Consider the following 21,426-nt stretch of genomic DNA (forward strand, 5'->3'; position numbering starts at 1 on the left):
CCATGTCGAATGCTGACACCATGAGACCTAGTACTTGCATTGCCAGGTGTATTTACACTCTCTGGCGAGAGAGGAAGTATCTGATCCTGTCCTGAAGTTTCAGGACCCTCTCTGGAGACAAGAACAATCGTTGGTTGTGTGTGTCCAACAATGCCTCCAGGTGCACCATGCTCTGAGCAGGGACCAGCGAGGACTTCTTTGAGTTGATGAGCCACCTGTGGGCTTGTAGGAATTTGACCGTCAGTTCCAGATGACTGAGGAGAACCTCTGGGGAGTTTGCCAGGATCAGCAAGTCATCCAGATATGGCATGATCCTGACACCCTGACGGCGGAGAAGAGCCATCATGACTGCCATGACCTTGGTGAAGATTCGAGGAGCTGTGGTCAGTCCAAAAGGCAAGGCCTGGAATTGATAATGTAGGTTGCCAATAGCAAACCGAAGATATTGCTGATGTGACATGGCAATAGCAATGTGCAGGTAAGCATCCTGTATGTCCAGGGATACCATATAGTCCTTGGGTTCCATGGACAGTACAATGGAACGCCGAGTTTCCATACGGAATTTGGATACCCTCACAAATTTGTTCAAAGTATAGGCCGGGAGGACTCATTTGGTTTCGGGACTAGAAACAGGGTCGAATAGTAGGCCTTGCCTCTTTGAGACAGAGGTACCGGCAAAATCACTCCAGTATCTAGGAGAGATTGTACAACCAAGTGTAAAGTTTGTGCTTTCAGCGGATCCGAAGGGATAACCGTCAAGCAGAACTGGTGAGGGGGGACGTGTCTCGAAGGAGATCGCGTACCCATGAGAGACAACTTCCCGTACCCAGGCGTCTGAAGTGGTCTTTAACCAGGCCTGGGTGAACTGCAGAAGTCGGCCTCCCACCCTGGGGTCCACCGCAGGCTTGTCCTGTTTGGAAGCAGGCTGACGGGCGGCCCAAGATTGCTTAGACTTGAAATTGGTGGTTTTGGAAGTACGAGCCTGTCTTGGGTATGCCTGACCCTTTGCTTTACCTGGACGTCGAAAGGAACGAAAAGTGGTATTCTTAGCCTTCGGAGCAGAAGGATTAGTACTTGGGAGAAATGCAGTCTTAGCTGTTGCCAAGTCAGTCACGATCTTGTTCAGATCCTCTACAAATAGTATGTCTCCCTTAAAAGGGAGAACCTCCAAGGTCTTTTTGGAGTCCAGGTCCACTTTCCAGGACCTTAACCACAAAATCTGGTGAGCAAGGATAGACGTAGTAGATGCCTTGGACGCCATTACACCTGCATCAGAGGCCGCCTCCTGAATATATAGTGTGAGGCTATGGTAATATATGACAGATATTGTTTGGCAGTGTCAGAAAAATTTAGAGGGAGCTCATCCTCAATTGTCTGAACCTATGCTTCAATAGCTTTTGCAGCACAAGAGGCTGCCATAGTGGGTCTATGCACAGCACCGGTAAGTGTGTAAATAGACTTCAGGCATCCCTCCACATGCTTATTCGTCGGTACCTTCAGTGAGGTGACAGTGGTGACAGGCAGAGTAGAAGATACCACTAGACGGGTGACATGAGAGTCCACCGGTGGTGGAGTTTCCCACCTGTTACTCAACTCTGCAGGATTAGGGTAATAAGCTAGCATCTTTTTAGACAGTGAATATTTCTTCGCTGGAGATGACCAGGATTCCTGACGTATGTCAATTAAAATATCAGAATGCGGTAAAACTACTTAAGCAACCTTCTGACGTTTAAACTTATCAGGTTTTCTAGACGTAGCGGGGGGGGGGGGGCTTAATATCATCATCAATCTGGAGAATCAGCTTGATAGCCTCCACTAGGTCAGGAACATCAACTTGAGTTGTAGATTCCTCATCAGAAGCAACTGTATCAGTGTCTGACGGATCAGTATAATCCCCATCCTCATCGGAAGAATCATCCGAAATATTTGTGGATTGTGAGGGAGAAATGGCCCGTTTAGATGACCCCTTGGCCCCAGCAAGGTGAGGGGTAGGTTTTTGTCTAATCAAAGACTGATTTAATTGTTGTAACTGGCTAGACAGAGCATCCGCCCAAGGCGGGCTGACTACAGAGACAATATGTGGCTGCAATGGCCCAGGAGGTCCCACAGGGGGCGTAAGCCGCATTACAAGCGTCGACAGCATATTTGAAAAAGCAGCCCAAGGTGGGTCTTGATAAGCCACAGGTGCTGCAAACTGACTGGAAGGTGCAGGGCACGCAGTTCCTGAACCCTCAGCTGAAACCTTTTCCTCAGACAAATCCGTAGCGCCAGCACTGCATGATGCAGGAGCGTCTGTCGATTTCCCGCCCGGTGTAGCAGACATTATTGGGAATGTAGCCCTCTGGGCGCAGCAGTACAATATAGCCAGACAAACAATACCTGCAAAAATAACCCTGTGTTATGTGATAGCAAATGCAAAGCACAAAACAGAGGATTTAAGCGGTGTGAGGTGACTGAAACACACAGTGAAAAATACAAAACAGTATATCCTGTGGAACACTATATTTGAAATGAGACCCTGACGCACTTAGACCCCAAGGGTATAGAATATAGTGATAGCAATACGTGTGATACACAGAATAGAATCCACACAGCAGCTATAGGCACACACAGTCACAGGTACAATGCAGAAATTATTACATATAAACAATAAGACTGCACTGGACTAGTAAATCTACATATAAATATGTATGCATACAGATATAAACGCAGAGTAAACACTGGATGTATATCACAGAATGCTTGTACTAAATATTCATATAACAGTACACTTGTTCTTAACTAAGACTGTATAAAATGACATTTAGAATACTTAAGTGTCTGTAAATACTAGAGATGAGCGGGTTCGGTTCCTCGGGAACCCATTTTACATGGTTCCGAGGCAGACTCGAATTTTCCCGCCTTGCTCGGTTAACCAGAACGCGCCCGAACGTCATCATCCCGCTGTCAGATTCTCGCGAGATTCGTATTCTATATAAGGAGCCGCGCGTCGCTGCCATTTTCACTCGTGCATTGGAGATTGAATGGAGAGGACGTGGCAGCGTTCTCTCCCTGAAAAGCTCCGTAATCTGTGCTCAGCGTGCTGCAAATATCTGTGCTCAGTGTGCTGCAAATAATCTGTGCTCAGTGTGCTGAAAATATCTACGTTCTCTGCCTGAAAACGCTCCATATCTGTGCTCTGTGTACTGCAAATATCTGATCAGTGTGCTGCATTGTGGGGACTGGGGACCACCAGTATAAGTATATACATAATGTGGTCATTCACTGGTACCTGGTGACAGAACGTATACTGGATTCCCCCACGATGTAACTTTATATCTGTCACCTATATACATTATGTGGTCATTCACTGGTACCTGGTGACAGAACGTATACTGGATTCCCCCACAATGTAACGTTATATCTGTCACCTATATACATGATGTGGTCATTCACTGGTACCTGGTGACAGAACGTATACTGGATTCCCCCACAATGTAACTTTATATCTGTCATCTATATAATAATTATAGTAGTACAGTACAGTAGGCCATTGCTGTATCTTGCAGCTCGGTGTCGCTGCAAGTATCCATTCCATATCTGTGCGGCATTTTTGTGAGCAGTATATATAGTATTAAAGTGTAGCATTTTGGTGACTAACAGCATATAGTTGTACAGTAGGCCATTGCTGTATCTTGCAGCTCTGTGTCACTGCAAGTTTCCATCCATTCCATTTTCTTCCAGTGATTTGGACCAATAATACCATTGATTAGAACGAATAATTCCAGTGATTTTGTCATTTTCTTCCAGTGATTTGGACCAATAATACCATTGATTAGAACAAATAATTCCAGTGATTTGGACCAATAATACCATTGATTAGAACGAATAATTCCAGTGATTTTGTCATTTTCTTCCAGTGATTTGGACCAATAATACCATTGATTAGAACGAATAATTCCAGTGATTTGGACCAATAATACCATTGATTAGAACGAATAATTCCAGTGATTTTGTCATTTTCTTCCAGTGATTTGGACCAATAATACCATTGATTAGAACGAATAATTCCAGTGATTTGGACCAATAATACCATTGATTAGAACGAATAATTCCAGTGATTTGGACCAATAATACCATTGATTAGAATGAATAATTCCTGTGATATGGAGGTGTTTGTGTCGCTTAGCTTAGCCGTCCAGCGACCACAGTGCACCTCTTTTTCTCTTTTCTTTGTATCATGTGCTGTTAGGGCCAATTTTTTTAAGTGCCATCCTGTCTGACACTGCAGTGCCACTCCTAGATGGGCCAGGTGTTTGTGCCACCATCTTGGGTCGCTTTGCTTAGTCATCCAGCGACCTCGGTGCAAATTTTAGGACTAAAAATAGTATTGTGAGGTGTGAGGTGTTCAGAATAGACTGGAAATGAGTGGAAATTGTGGTTATTGAGGTTAATAACACTATAGGATCAAAATTACCCCCAAATTCTATGATTTAAGCTGTTTTTGAGAGGTTTTTGTAAAAAAAAAAAAAAAAAAAAAAAACACCCGAATCCAAAACACACCCGTATCCGACAAAAAAATTTCAGGGAGGTTTTGCCAAAACGCGCCCGAATCCAAAACACGGCCGCGGAACCGAATCCAAAACCAAAACACAAAACCCGAAAGATGTCCGGTGCACATCTCTAGTAAATACACAGTGCTGACAAGACAGGCGGTTTTACAGAGGAGACAGTGCCCAGCAGTCCCGGAGTAAAGCCCAGCTATGTAATGGTGCCAAAATCTCTTCAGGGAGTGAGGAAGAGAGAGAGATGCAGCTCCAGCAGTAGATGGCGCCCGGAGCTGGGGGAGGGGCTACAGGTCAGCGCCTTATCCCCTCTGCTGGACTTCACCACTGGGTACTATGGAGCCTATATTAAATGGATTTTAGCAAATCCGACTTGTGCTTCCTGCCCTGGTGGATATAGTGGGGTCCCTGCACGGCCACAGTGTCCACGCCAGCGGCGCGGTGCATCTCCCGGGACCGTGATTTACCGGCAGGTCCCACCTGGGGAACCCTCTTACCTCCTCCCTGTCGTGCAGCCACGCGATCCTGGAGAGCAGCAGCGGTGGTGTGCCAAGAAACAGGTGCGTCTCCACTGCAAGTACCGGGCAACTAGGCCGCAGGAGTATGCAGCGCCGCTGAGGAAGGTGATGGAGCCGCAGCACAGCATGTCAGAATGACATAAAAGTGCTGCGGCTCTTGGAGTCTTCTTAAAAAGCTCTTTTCAGGGCTGCCTAGTGCAGACCCCCGTTAGTGACCTGCACTGCAGGCACCAACTTACAAACTGAGCTCCAGTGCCTGGAGGTGGGGCTATAGAGGAGGCGGTGCAGTGCATCCTGGAAACAGTCAAAGCTTTAGCCTGTTGGTGCCCCGGATCAAGATCCAACTCTACACCCCGATGTTATTCCCTGTGGAATACCAGTGTACCCCGCTGCAGAAAATTTACATATAAAAGACAAAACTACGGGAATCTGTATTCTCTGTGTCTTAATTTAGTACAACCTAGGTCTCCTTGCTTAGCTTCTCGCTCTCCTTAGGGCTCCTCCTTTGAGGTAAAAAGGTAAAGATTTTTGCACAACACTTAAGGTCACTGGGAGAGCTGCCAGTACCCTTTACGCAGCAGATAAGCAGTTGCTGACTATCAAGCTTTTCCTGTAATGCATTTATGAGTCAAAATATCTATCTTTCCTTTCCTACAAATGTTGTCTGTGAGGTTGGGTAATGTTTTGTTCAAGTGACAGGTTAACATCATATAATTGAGACACTATCCTCTCCTGACTGGAAATAGGTTAGTTAAGTACTTATATCTGAAATATGGAACTGAAACGGCACTTGGACTGACACGGCATCGGGAGTGTCACTATTCAGCTCTGCGACCCTGAAAACTATGGATGTCACCCCCACCCCAAGGGGTACTAGGGGTGTCTCACCCCCATAACATTTTGTTCCAGATTGTAAGTAATATGTGTACCAAGTTTGGAGTAAATTGCTCCAGGCATTCCAGAGTTATGACCGAAAACTATGCATTTTTACATATCACCCCCTTCCCACCCCTAGGGGTGTCTTACCCCCACAATATTTCTTTCCAGATTGTAAGTCATATTTGTACCAAGTTGGTGTAAATTGTTCCAGGCATTCCAGAGTTATGCTGGAACATACATACACACAAGTCCATTTTTACATACTGTATATAGATTGTTGGGCAAATGTCTCACACAGTATAGACAGCAAATCAAAACAAATCAAATCTCCCATAATGGCACTGACCGCTCCATATGTATTTGTGAGCATTATAAGAGTTGCCAAACTGGAATAAATTGTTAAAGAGAGAAATTGGAAAAGGCCTCACTTCCTAATTGACTCTGCTGCTGTTGCTGTGCATGTGTCTACAGATTGTGATTGCTTAGCGTACTCAATAACAGCTGAATGAAGCGTTGGCATTAAGTATGCCGCCTGTTGGGATCCCGGCGCCGGAATCCCGATACCCGGCATACCGACAACTATTCTCCCTCTTGGGGGTCCACGACCCCCCTGAAGGGAGAAGAAATAGCGTGGTAGCGCGCCACCATGCCTGCAGCGTAGAGAGCCTGCAAGGCTCATTTGCACTCGCCCCGCTGCCGGCATGCCGGCGATTGTGATCCCGATGCCGGTATGCTGGCCGCCGGGATCCCGCTCGCCTGCCACTCATACTACACCCGAATTTAAGTACTGGGAGGCACAAGTAAAATAACTCCTGTCGGTCACAAGACGTCCTGGTGGATATATTCCCATGGCTGCGCATTAGCATATTTTCACTGTACCGTTGCGTGCTAATATTCACTTGCAAATGCAACTACATCCACCTCTGACTCGGGCCCTCAGCTACCGATATTATGTAAATCTAGTCACTTCCCAGGAACTTTATCAGCATCAAAATTCTACCTTTTAACATTAATGGCCAGTCAGAGTGCACTCATACTCCACACAGATAAAGACATCAGACATGACTGGGTTAAGTAACATTTTTAATAGCTGATGTTCCAATATATAAATACATGATACAATCTTATATTCTTCAATGTAAAATTGTTTTGTTTTTTTTAAATGAACTTTACATTGTAAAATGCATTAATAGCTGTAAAATAGATTAAAGTTAAACGGCAGTGCAAATGTCCAAGAGCAAATAAACTGAGCTGTGCGGCAAGGAGGAGAGAAAGGCAATACAATGGATCATGAACTGGCAGAGAATGTTCTCACCTCAATATGATTCATTGTTATTAATACATGCAGTGCAATGATGTATGTTTGCTATTGTAGGAGTACAGTCTTATCTTTAAGTATTTATGAAATAATATGTAAATGAAAGCACCAATAATATAGTAGAATTATATGAAGTAATGCACTTAGGGCCAGATGTACTAAGCCTTGAAAAGTGATAAAGTGGACGGTGATAAAGCACCAGTAAACCAGCTCCTAATTCGCGTTTTTCAAACCCAGCCTGTAACGAGTTAGGAGCTGATTAATTGGTACTTTATCACCATGCAATTTATCACTTTAAGGATTAGTACATCTGAAGGTGTGTACACACGGTGCGATATTACCTTGCGATTTTGACTATATAGTCAAAACCTCAAGGAAAGTTAGTGCTAATCGCAAGGTGTTAGCCAGCTTGCGATACAGATTTGATCCTGATGCGCACTCCCGCAGGGTCGGTATCGCAAGGTTAGACAGACTGTGCAGGCAAGTCAATTTTAACTATCTAGTACAAAGTATAGTCAAAATCGTCCACAGCCAAAATAGGAAGCACACAGTCAATATCTCACCATGTGTATCCACCTTTAGAACGGTTATGTTCACTGTCTTCTGGGGCCCTTTATATCACTTACAATTGTACTGTTGTATTTGTTCCTGAGGATCTGCATATTACTGAACACTTTATCATATAACACTTCATTATATATCAGTAATACACTGTGTAGCAGACCAAAGCAGTGGCTTGTATTTCCTGGAGTATTGGATTTCAGATGAACAATTACTCTATGTTCTGCTGCATAAGTTTGGTACCACCAATTATCTGAGTTTCTCACAGGCGTCCCAGCCTCTGGGGGAGGTACATATCATTTTCCAACACTGCGCTATAGCTGTATGGCCACGGCAAACACATTGACAATGCAGTACATAGTCCTGTTTTCCCATCGCACTGTACAGCTCCCTAAAAGAGAAAACAGGGTTAAGAAACTATACATTTCAGACAGAAAGTACAGTACATCTCATCAATTCCATTATAATCGTTTTCTAGATAAAACATTTTTTTATTTTTTTTGGCTCATGTTGCTAGAGAGAATTTGTCATGCCAGTTACCATCATACATCATTCAATCGATCAACTGTGTTCCCTGAATAAGGATGATGCAATTTATTAAAACGATTATTAAAATAAAAAATAATGCAGATACGAAACCCATCTCTGGCTAAAGAAGGTTCACAAGCCATTGCACAATTCAACCCACACGGGTTTACTTAATTGCAGTAGGACGTCTGGGTGCCCTCCATGAGAAAAGGCTACAAATAGCTGAGGACAGCTCATCACAGCCTTTACAAGCTGGCCCTCTCAATGATTCTTATTGGTGGATATAGTTTATGGCTAGGTGAATACCAGGCACAGTTCCTCATTGAACCTGGCTCCAGCATGTCCTCTCTGCATGTAACAGCTTTGAAGTGGCATTTCACTATCTCAGTAGTGACCGTTTTGGGGACAGGGATTAGTACAATGAGACTTACAAATTGATACAAAAATTTGTAGCTCCTAATTTTTAGCCCTGGCTCTTAACCTCCAGAATAACTTTCGCCAGGCATGGTTTAGCAAATAGAAGGAGACAACAGCTTCACATTTGATCTATCTATCTACCTACTTTTACTTATGTCATGCATAGAAAAGAAAAAGAAAAAACTTTATAAACAAATAACTTTAGGATACATGAGCAAAGCTTGTTTAACTAGTAAAGCTTGTTGAATTAGAATACGTTACATCATGATTACTGGATAACTTTAAATCCCTGGATACTATCTGTCCTCATGTGTCCCATTAAGTGTATTTTCCTCCACACAGATTACTGCAGTAAGAATAGTCACTGCATCTCCACCAAGTGTTAAGCATTTTATGCTAACTGCAGCTTTATTTGTTTCATTTGAGTTATTTATGAAGAAATCCACAATCAAAGTTCAACATTTTTAGGAATTGATTTACAAAATAGATCCAAAGTATTATTTTGCAAAAATAACCATTATCCTCTGGATGTTCATATGTAGTCTATCTACTATTTACCTATAGCGCAGCTTCTCCATCTTCTGGTGCCGGAGTGTATTCAGTTGCCTGTCTATGACTGACACCCACTTGAACACCACAATTCAGACATCAGTGGGTGTTAACTGTGTGACGTGAAATGGACTTTAATTTAAAACTGTTGCCTATTTGTTTTTGATTTTTCACTTTATCCAGTTTAGAAGTTACAGATTGTAGCTGAATGCTGAAACCCAGAAGTTGTAACTGTGGCCAGAAATGACTGACATGAAAGGGAATACTTAACTCATTACTAAAGGGTGAAAGTAAAGATGAAAACAGATAAGCTACCTCTAGTGGAAGTTGGTATGATATTCAAAACAACAACCAAATACTAAATTTGTGGTGATGATATAATCAAAGACAAAGGACAGGGGGATGTTACACAGCCCTGCATTGCTCCCACAAGGAGGAGATTCATTTTAAGCAAACACAAGTTAGTGCCCTAGCACTCCTACCCTCTAAGATGATTAATGTTTATAGTTAGCAGATACTGGAAGGGCCCTGAATAGAAGTTATTTTATTACTTACAGCACTTCCATTACATTAGCCCAGAACCTAACATTTCTGCTACATAAAACGAATACATACAGCACACAGAAATAGAGAGTTATCTAAAAGTGAAGTGAGAAAGGTTTTAATCAACCTACTGCATGTATAAACAGGGCTGATGCTAGGGTGTTTGGTGTCTTCCTGCAAACTATACATTTGCGCTCTCCTACATATGTCCTTTCTTTATAATGTTTCATATTTTGAAATGTAAGTTGCAACAGTGACAGAAGGGTGCTGGCCCGCCCGAGAGACAGAGGGGTGCTGGCCCGCCCGAGAGACAGAGGGGTGCTGGCCCGCCCGAGAGACAGAGGGGTGCTGGCCCGCCCGAGAGACAGAGGGGTGCTGGCTGGGGAGGCACTCTCCAAGGCTTGATAAATCTGGGCAATAGTATTTTGTATGACAATGCAGTCGCAATCACACACAGAATATAGGCATACATTTCATATCTATTTCTCGAAAAAAATGCAAAACAAGACGCTCAGTGCTACTGAGTCCTGCCACAGCATGGCACAACTTGAAGGGCTGTTTAGCGTGACTGCAGCAAGGATGTAAGAGGACACATCTGTATCCGTAAATGGAAGAAGTTCGAAACCACCAGGACTTTTCCTAGAGCTGGCTGGCCATCTAAACTGAGCGATAGGGGGAGAAGGGCGCTGGTCAGGGAAGTGACCAAGAACCCGATGGTCACTCTGTAAGAGCTACAGCATTCCTCTGTGGAGAGAGTAGAACCTTCCAGAAGGACAACATCTCTGCAGCAATCCACCAATCAGGCCTGTATGGTAGAGTGGCCAGACGGAAGCCACTCCTTAGTAAAAAGCACATGGCAACCCGCCTGGAGTTTGTCAAAATGCACCTTAAGGACTCTCAGACCATGAGAAACAAAAATTCTCTAGTCTGATGAGACAAAGCTTGAACTCTTTGGCGTGAATACCAGGCGTCCTGTTTGGAGGAAACCAGGCAACGCTCATCACCAGGCCACTACCATCCCTACAGTGAAGCATGGTGGTGGCAGCATCATGCTGTGGGAATGTTTTTCAGCAGCAGGAACTGGGAGACTAGTCAGGATAGAGGGAAAGATGAATGCAGCAATGTACAGAGATATCCTGGATGAAAAAACCTGCTCCAGAGCGCTGTTGACCTCAGACTGGGGCAACGGTTCATCTTTCAGCAGGACAACGACCCTAAGCACACACCAAGATATCAAAGGAGTGGCTTAAGGACAACTCTGTGAATGTCCTTGAGTGGCCCAGCCAGAGCCCAGACTTGAATCCGACTAACCATCTCTGGAGAGATCTGAAAATGGCTGTGCACCGACGCTTCCCATCCAACCTGATGGAGCTTGGGAGGTGCTGCAAAAAGGAATGGGCAAAACTGCCCAAAGATGGGTGTGCCAAGCTTGTGGCATCATATTCAAAAAGACTTGAGGCTGTAATTGCTGCCAAAGGTGCATCAACAGAGTATTGAGCAAAGGCTGTGAATACTTATGTACATGTGATTTCTTAATTTTTTATTTTTAATAAAATTTGCAAAAAGAAAAAAAAGGAAAACCTTTTTCACGTTATCATTATGGGGTATTGTGTGTAGAATTTGGAGGGAAAAAATACATTTATTCCAGTTTGGAATAAGGCTGTAACATAACAAAATGTGGAAAAAGTGAAGTGCTGTGAATACTTTCCGGATGCACCGTACATTAACCTTTCTGTGGAATTCCAATTCTTTCTAATCGTCCTCTAACCAATAAATTATTACTGTATGTTGTACTTCAGGAAATATATATAGGTTATATTAAATTATATTAAAATATATATATATATATATATATACATACATACACACACACACACACACACACACACACACACACACACCTCAGTCTGCTTTGCATAAATGTGGTACATTTTATAACCATTATTATGATTTGTGATATTGTAAATTACCAGTATCAGCATTATACAGGACACAAGTATTGTTTATGCAAACAGCTCTTTGAATTAGCGTTACCATCAGTAGAATTATCCCAAAATGAGGAACTTGCGTTGTGCAGACCCCCTCCTCGCTTCTGCATGACTGTACAGGTCACTGAAAGAAACAAAAACACAGCACATGAAATAACCATATACTGTATGACATACAGTACTCCCACATGCAGATCTAGAAATGTACAATCCTAGCCTGATTTTAATTCCTGCTATAACAATACTCCAAAATGACAGCCTTGGAACAATGACAGTGACTCAGGCAAAGTAAATAAATACATATTTATGTATAAGGATTAATATGGTAAAATGCCAAACAGACCATACACAATTGTTTTAAAACTTTCATTTTTCACTTTAGGACTTCTCTTGTTATTCCCCTGTGGTGCTAATGTTTTTGTTAAGAATGAGACAATGGGGGTAATTCCAAGTTGATCGCAGCAGAATTTTTTTTAGCAATTGGGCAAAACCATGTGCACTGTAGGGGAGGCAGATATAACATGTGCAGAAAGAGTTAGATTTGGGTGGGTTATTTTGTTTCTGTGCAGGGTAAATACTGGCTGCTTTATTTTTACACTGCAAATTAGATTGCAGATTGAACACACCCCACCCAAATCTAACTCTCTCTGCACATGTTATATCTGCCTCCCCTGCAGTGCACATGGTTTTGCCCAATTGCTAACAAAAATCCTGCTGCGATCAACTTGGAATTACCCCCAATAAGCCATTCAGTCAGATCCATTAAGCTTTTACGGTATTTATTGCAACTCTGTTTTACATACTCCAGAGTAAATGGGACAGTAGGTCAGCAAGATTTATTTAGTTAAAAAGAAAAACAAGCTTTCTTACTGTGGGGCAGATGTACTAAGCCTTGGAGAGAGATAAAGTGGAAAGAGATAAACTACCAACCAATAAGTTCCTAAACAGTGATCGCGCTGAGCCGGAAAAAAAGTGGGTCCCAGGGACCCCTCACTTTTAAAAATTGGGGTCCTACCGGTCCTTTTCTGGGTCCCATTGGAGTGAAGGTTCAAATTAATCTCATTACCGATTCAAACATAAAAACACAGACTTGATTTGGACACTACAAAAGTGTAGCAGGAGGGGGGAAGTGACAAAGCTGCTGGGCTGTGTAGCATACAGACACTGCACCAGAGCTGTAACTAGACATTTTGGCGCCCTTGTGGCAGAAAGTGAATTGGTGCTCCCCACCCTACACTGCAAGGAACAGACAATGCGCGCCGAAGGCGCGCCACAAAAATTTAGGGGCGTGGCTACATAATAGTGCCAGTCCACATTACACCGCACAGTAGTGCCGCTTATGCACATTGCACCGGGTAGAGCACGTTACACACTTTGCACCGGGTAGAGCACGTTATACACTTTGCACCGGGTACAGCACGTTATACACTTTGCACCGGGTACAGCACGTTATACACTTTGCACCGGGTACAGCACGTTATACACTTTGCAGCGGGTACAGCACGTTATACACTTTGCAGCGGGTACAGCACGTTATACACTTTGCAGCGGGTACAGCACGTTATACACTTTGCAGCGGGTACAGCACGTTATACACTTTGCACCGGGTACAGCACGTTATACACTTTGCACCGGGTACAGCACGTTATACAGCACGTTATACACTTTGCAGCGGGTACAGCACGTTATACACTTTGCAGCGGGTACAGCACGTTATACACTTTGCACCGGGTACAGCACGTTATACACTTTGCACCGGGTACAGCACGTTATACACTTTGCACCGGGTACAGCACGTTATACACTTTGCACCGGGTACAGCACGTTATACACTTTGCACCGGGTACAGCACGTTATACACTTTGCACCGGGTACAGCACGTTATACACTTTGCACCGGGTACAGCACTTTACACACTTTGCAGCCACCACCTCAGACCCCCCAGACACAGCGATCACGGGTGTCAGTGAGGGAGGGTGGTGTCCACAGTGATTGTGCGGGAAAGGGGGGGGGGGGGGGATTGTGCAGGAAGGGGGTGCCCAGTCATTGCAGGTGTCACTGGAAGGGGTGTCCTGCCTGTGACGAGTACTCACAACACCATATCAATATAAACTTATCCAGGCTGTAGCAATGCCCCCCAGCAGCCGCATCACCCTCCCTCCCTCCCTATGTAATGAGCCAGGCGAGGAGCGGACAGAGCAGCAGAGTAGCCGCTGCCCCGCTCACTGTCCCGTCTGCCAGGCTGTGTGGTCAGCGCCTCTCACTCGCTGCGTCAGCCCCGTATCCCGTGGCAGCGCAGACGGGTGAGGACAGGGAGGAGGACGGATCACACACTGACAGCGCATTGCCGTGCAGCGCAGCGCAGCGCGTCCTCACCTTTAAAGTCAAACCTGGAATCCGCCCTGCGGCCGGCACAGAGAGCGCTGCTAAATCCCTGAGTCTCAGCCCCAGGATTCGATTGCTGTCACCCGGAGCCCAAGGAGGAGGATTCAAGCTGCAGAGCGGGAAGAGAAGTCAGGACGGAGGCTGCCGCGGTGATTGGATGAGAGGAAACGCTGCCAGCAGTGATTGGTTGAAGAGACGTGTGATGCTGCCTGCAGTGACTGGTAGGGGAGTCACAGCGCGTCCCGCAGGACCCCCTCCTTTTTCAAAACCGAGTCCCCCACTGCCTATAACGCGTAAAATACGCGTTATAGCGCGTTTTTGCGATCACTGCTAAATGTCATTTTTCAAACACAGCCTGTAACATAAGTTAGGAGCTGATTGATTGGTACTTTGGGGGTAATTCAGAGTTGATCGCAGCAGCAAATTTGTTAGCAAATGGGCAAAACCATGTGCACTGCAGGGGGAGCAGATATAACATGTGCAGAGAGAGTTAGATTTGGGTGGGGTGTGTTCAAACTGAAATCTAAATTGCAGTGTAAAAAAATGCAGGCAGTATTTACCCTGCACAGAAACAAGATAACCCACCCAAATCTAACTCTCTGTACAAATGTTATATCTGCCACACCAGCAGTGCACATGGGGGGTAATTCCGAGTTGATCGTAGCTGTGTTAAATTTAGCACAGCTACGATCAGGCAATCAGACATGCGGGGGGACGCCCAGCACAAGGCTAGTCCACCCCCCACCCCACCCCCGCAGATATGCAAAAGCATCGCACAGCGACGATGCTTTTGCATCTCAGGAGTTACTCCCGGCCAGTGCAGCTCCTGCGGCTGGCCGGGAGAACCTCTTCGCTGCCCCGCGGGTCGCAGCGGCTGCGTGTGACGTCACGCAGCTGCCAGGGCCCGACCCCCCAACGGTCCGGCCACGCCTGCATTGGTCGGACCGCGCCCCCTAAACGGCTGCTTAACGCCGCCGTCCAGCCCCCTCCGCCCAGCGACCACCTCTGCCTCAGAGGCGATCGCTAGGCAACGACGGCTGGCATGCGCCGGCGCACTGCAGCACCGCCGCATGCGCAGTTCCGACCCGATCGCTGCACTGAGATAAACTGCAGCGAGCGATCGGGTCGGAATGACCCCCATGGTTTTGCCCAACTGCTAACAAATTTGCTGCTGCAATCAACTCTGAATTACCCCCTTTATCTGTTTCCACTTTATCTCTCTTCAAGGCTAAGTACATATGCCCTATAGTGTTAATGCCCAATAGTGAGTTTAACTGCAGCATTAAAAACTCAAGAGTCTGAATTGTAAAACTGCCAAATCCAGTAAATGAAATCACATCCAGCAATAACAGTGATGAGTAAAGCTTGGAAACGAGTTGTTTGCACTTGGGACACACCCTGCCATTTTAATCACATCATAGTTGTGTAAGCAAAACTGCTTTATGAACTGGAGATTATTATACACAAATGTTAGAAACAAAAATGTGTCTGCGTTCTTTAATACAATAATCCGCAGTAACAACGGAGGTATGGTCATTATTCTAAATGTAGCGGAAACAAAAAAAGTTAGAAATATGAGCAAGTTGGTTAAAATGACTATTCTTTATCGTTAGCTGTGTTTTGACTTCACTGATTAATTGAAATACTAAAAGGAGCTGGAATATCCAATGCATTTACTGTACATGTACAGTATGTCTGAATCACTGAGCGGAGTGATGCAGATCAAAAAGGATGTCTCATGATTGCTAGGCTGTTTAGCAGCGTGCTGCTCTCTGCCCGATTTACCACTTAACTGACCAGAAATTGTCCATTTTTTATGAGTGCATCAGGTGAAAAACATATTTAAACTTATCCAAAATGATATTATAAAAAAAATAAAAATATGAATGAAAAGCGGGAACATCGGAACATCACAACTTTAATTTTCCCAGCGGCACAGCCACCAGGTACATGCTCATCTCACACCCAGCTACTTAACTGTCTCTTCCGCCCCAAAACGCCCTACTGTTTAAATGTATTCAGTGACTACCAGTCTACTGCGTTAAACAGAATAGCCTGCTCTCTAACGGAGGGCATGCCCAACTACAGTAATTTAACTGTGGAACACAGCTATGAGACTGCTGAGGGACTTTGCAATACATCCAGAGAGAGTGGCAGACAATCTGAATGAGTAATTGGGGATTATTGCCATTGGATTACAATCTGTAAAAATCACAAAAGCAATATGTTATTATAAAGGGTGATTTGTGGTATCTTTTACCATTTTCACTGGTATAACAGCAGACCTGTAACCTGGAGGAGGGCTGTAACTGGATGACCCATCTTCCCAAACAACTTTCCTGAACGTCATTGGACAGTATTTGTCCAATAACACACCTATCTCCAGTGGCTAAGGGCACACAGATGCCAGAGCATACTCTATTAGGACAACGCTATACTCTCCTAAATGCGTTGGTCCCTGCACTCACATTTGGGGCCGCCGAGCGTTGGGAGTGTTATGATATGCAGATAGGTATAACGTATGCAGCCTGTGTGTGTAGATAATTATACGGCACTGGGATTGCCTGCGATTTCCCAAACAGCCATTACATGAGTCAGACAGTCCCATTAGGATCAGAATAAAAGGCCTCTTGTTTTCAAAGTCGACTCAGAATTTGTTTGGAGTATTTGATCTTGAAATAGTTTCTATGTCCCTGTGAGCAGTTTCCATGGAGTGGGTATGACGGCTACAGAGATGCCCACACATACACATTGATTCATATACTGTCTCCCACTAAATGTGAGCCAGTGGAAATAGAAATATTTTATCACTCATGAAGACATTGATACATGGCTTTTAAATGACCTTAACATTAGTATCAGTTCAAATTGAATTGATGTAAATAGCATCAAAAACTTGCCATTTAGATATTATTTAGTCACAAACACACACATTTATATATTAGCAACACTTGTGTGTTATTCCAAAGTCCAGTCTTCGCTATCATTTGCGTCTGTCCCAGACCCAGAAAATTCTCCCGCCCAGCCCACTCTACCAATGGCTGCCGCCTCACCCCCTGTCCGACCACCAGTTCCCTCTCCTCTCTTCAGGATTTGTCACACATTTCTCCCAACCTCCTAATATTACAATAGATCTTTCAGCCAGCTTCCCAGCATTTAAATGGGCCATTAATACTCATCTCTTCATTCAAGCCTCCCATCTCTCCTCAAAATTCTCAGGGCTCTCTCTGCATTCCACAAATCTGCTCCTCTCTCCCGCTTTGTGTCCACTCTGTCCCTCTAGAACATGCACTGTCATATGTAGGGCTCTTTCTTCAAAATGTAATAATATAACTTGCAGATTGTAATTACGTTCATACAGTTGTGTCCTAATACACCTAGCCTCAACGGGTTCACTACGATATGCCGGCGGTCGGGCTCCCGGCGACCAGCATACCGGCGCCGGGAGCCCGACCGCCGGCTTACTGACAGTGTGGCGAGCGTAAATGAGCCCCTTGCGGGCTCGCTGCGCTCGCCACGCTACGGGCACGGTGTATTTTATTCTCCCTCCAGGGGGGGTCGTGGACCCCCACGAGGGAGAATAAGTGTCGGTATGCCGGCTGTCGGGCTCCCGGCGCCGGTATGCTGGTCGCCGGGAGCCCGACCGCCGGCATACTGAAGACCACCCGCCTCAACACGTCATATAGCATAAGACGCCTGGTTCGAGTGAGCCATGCAGAGTGCTGAGGCGTTTTATTCACATCTTTTTGCCCAAATTTGCGTCTTAGTCAGAACATGATGCAACAAAATTGCTTCACAAGACTGCACTGATTAATTTAATACGCGACCCTTATATATCTGTGTGCGACTAAGGGGGTCATTCCGAGTTGATCATAGCTGTGCTAAGTTTAACACAGCTACGATCTTAAACTCAGACATGCGGGGGGACGCCCAGCACAGGGCTAGTCCGCCCCGCATGTCAGTGCTGGCCCCTCCGCACAAATACAAAAGCATCGCACAGAGGCGATGCCTTTGTATATGTGGAGTAACTCCCGGCCAGCGCAGCTCCTGCGGCTGGCCAGGAGTTGTGTCTCGCTGCCGCTGCGTGATACGTCACGCAGCCGCCGCGCAACGCCCCCCCCAACGGTCCGGCCACGCCTGCGTTGGCCGGACCGCGCCAACTAAACGGCGGCTTAACGCCGCCGTTCAGCCACCTCCCGCACAGCGACCGTCTCAGAGGCGATCGCTAGGCACCGACGACTGCCATGCGCCAGCGCACTGCGGCACCGGCACATGCGCAGTTCCTACCCGATCGCTGCGACAAACTGCAGCGAGCAATCGGGTCGGAATGACCCCCTAAGTCTATCCGTATACAAAGCACAACAGCACCTGGCTTGAAAAAAAGCTGTATTGTAGCACTTTGTATACAGATTCAGACTCAGTCACACAGAGATATGCAAGTGTCGTATACACAATCAATCAATTCAGTCTCGAGAAGTGGTTTTGTCACATTGTGTTGCAACTAAGATGCAAATACGGGTGACAAAGACATGAAAAGTACTCCGGCATAAGTGGAGTTGCACAGGACCGGCGTTGTACTGTAGCTACATATACTGTACTTCCGCATAGTACTTTGCTCACTGTTACACATGATGAGCTCCAACTTGTGTGAGTATAGAGAGGACACAAATCCCCACAGGTGAATCTCTGTTACTCTATCTCCTTTTTTCTAGGTGTAGAACTGCAGGAGTAAGTATATGTCTTTTTTATTGGATGTATCCCCCTTGTAAGAGGTTTGGTTAGTCGGACATAAAAGATATACGTGGGTTGAGCAAACAACAGAGATAATATCAGTATAAAAAAAGAAGATCACCGGAATTATTGCGCTGTATGCAGACAATGTGACTCCACCTTTTTGAGTCACATAACTTACTTAAGTTTTCAATTATGGAATAAATAACTATGTAATTTTTACATCATACAGGCAGCACAAAGTAACAGAATGGGAGAATGCACACAGTTTACATTTTACATGTTTGGGCTTTGAGAAAACGTATAGTGTGTGTCTGCACGGTCATGAAGCTTTTCCTAATGAGTAATCTCTTAATAACTCAGCGTTCATAGTATTTAAACTTACCAATATATTTAAATGCTTTTTCCATCTTCACTAGATGGGTTATAGATTGTTCAACCACGGTAGACATCCATTCATTTACTCTGCTCTCATCGTAGTCTACTCCACTCAGGATGACATCTACACACTGGACAACAAATAAACATAATTTAGCCACAGTTTTAGCAAAAAAAAAAAAAAAAAAAAACATTTCATCTGATTAAATGTGTCAGTTGATTTTTTTTCCGTCTAAGGGGAATTAAATTAGTTGCAATTTTTTTTGCGAGGGTTTTATCGCGATTTTTACCCAATTTTTCTCAAAAACACATAGAATCCGTTATAAGTTCACAGAACTATGTGTTATCGTGGACAAGATCATGAAAACGATGCTGTTTAACATTGATTTCTTTTCCGCCCCCAAAAAATCCCCAATAACTGCTGACGTCAGGCTGCTTTTGGGGCTAATTGGATAGCCCCGTGGGATCAATTAGCTTTCCTCGGGCAATTGAATTTCCCCCTCAGTGTTGTTTATTAAATTAAGTGTGGGCCATAATTAGTTTTTTAAAATAAGACTGCCCAACTGTAAAACTTTTGTCAACAAAGATTGTTTGGTCCATACAGGATCAAATAATACAGTAGGTGCAGAATGAAGTTTGCCACCTTTTATAAAAGGTCAAAACCAAACAGTTTTATGTAATCGCATGCATTTTTTTAAAATTAACTTTATTTCTTTAATTATTTCCAGTTTTAGCATGATATTAAAATAAAGCCTAAAAATAAAACATATTCAATATTTTGGTTAGGGTAAGAAACAAAGCTATCTTCAGTGCCCCTGCCCGGGGTAATATGGGGCTTTTATTTAATTTATTTTTCTAATCTGTAATTTCTCAGATGACTTGGGGGTAATTCTGAGTTGATCGCAGCAGGAACTTTGGGGGTAATTCTGAGTTGATCGCAGCAGCAAGTTTGTTAGCAATTGGGCAAAACCATGTACACAGCAGGGGGGGGCAGATATAACATTTGCAGAGAGTTAGATTTGGGTGGGTTATTTTGTTTCTGTGCAGGGTAAATACTGGCTGCTTTATTTTTACACTGCAATTTAGATTTCAGTTTGAATACACCCCACCCAAATCTAACTCTCTCTGCACATGTTATATCTGGTCCCCCCTGCAGTGCACATGGTTTTGCCCAACTGCTAACAAATTTGCTGCTGCGATCAACTCAGAATTAGGCCCTTTGTTAGCAGTTGGGCAAAACCATGGGGGTCATTCCAAGTTGTTCGTTCGTTATTTTTTCTCGCAACGGAGCGATTAGTCGCTAATGCGCATGCGCAATGTCCGCAGTGCGACTGCGCCAAGTAAATTTGCTATGCAGTTAGGTATTTTACTCACGGCATTACAAGGTTTTTTCTTCGTTCTGGTGATCGTAATGTGATTGACAGGAAGTGGGTGGTTCTGGGCAGAAACTGGCCGTTTTATGGGTGTGTGCGAAAAAACGCTACCGTTTCTGGGAAAAACGCGGGAGTGGCTGGAGAAACGGAGGAGTGTCTGGGCGAACGCTGGGTGTGTTTGTGACGTCAAACCAGGAACGAAACGGACTGAACTGATCACAGATGCCGAGTAAGTGTGGAGCTACTCAGAAACTGCTAAGAAGTGTCTATTCGCAATTTTGCTAATCTTTCGTTCGCAATTTTGATAAGCTAAGATTCACTCCCAGTAGGCGGCGGCTTAGCGTGTGCAAAGCTGCTAAAAGCAGCTTGCGAGCGAACAACTCGGAATGAGGGCCCATGTGCACTGCAGGGGAGGCAGATATAACATGTGCAGAGAGAGTTAGATTTGGGTGTGGTGTGTTCAATCTGCAATCTAAATTGCAGTGTAAAAATAAAGCAGCCAGTATTTACCCTGCACAGAAACAAAATAACCCACCCAAATCTAACTCTTTCTGCACATGTTATATCTGCCTCCCCTGCAGTGCACATGGTTTTGCCCAACTGCTAACAAAGTTCCTGCTGCGATCAACTCAGCATTACCCCCTTGGTTCTTAGCCACGAAAGCGAGTTAGGCAGGTGCTCTACAGCCAAAAGAACACTTGTGCACAAACGTTT

The 21,426-nt window shown here is 44.6% G+C and overlaps 1 protein-coding gene across 3 annotated transcripts in view; it reads right to left on the reverse strand.

Annotated features, from left to right (window-relative positions):
* Positions 1-7,007: 7,007 nt before the first annotated feature.
* The window catches only part of DYNLT3 (dynein light chain Tctex-type 3), a 68,421-nt gene continuing 54,002 nt past the window's right edge, over positions 7,008-21,426 (reverse strand). For all 3 annotated transcript variants that reach the window (XM_063955563.1, XM_063955562.1, XM_063955561.1), the window contains 3 exons: positions 19,347-19,470; positions 11,892-11,969; positions 7,008-8,211 (listed from right to left, as the gene is read on the reverse strand). In XM_063955563.1, coding sequence (XP_063811633.1) covers positions 8,135-8,211; positions 11,892-11,969; positions 19,347-19,470 — 279 coding nt within the window. In that variant the 3' untranslated portion in view covers positions 7,008-8,134. The remainder of the gene's footprint in view (positions 8,212-11,891; positions 11,970-19,346; positions 19,471-21,426) is intronic.

Source organism: Pseudophryne corroboree, chromosome 2 (genome assembly GCF_028390025.1).
Source record: "Pseudophryne corroboree isolate aPseCor3 chromosome 2, aPseCor3.hap2, whole genome shotgun sequence".
Lineage (NCBI taxonomy): Eukaryota > Metazoa > Chordata > Amphibia > Anura > Myobatrachidae > Pseudophryne > Pseudophryne corroboree.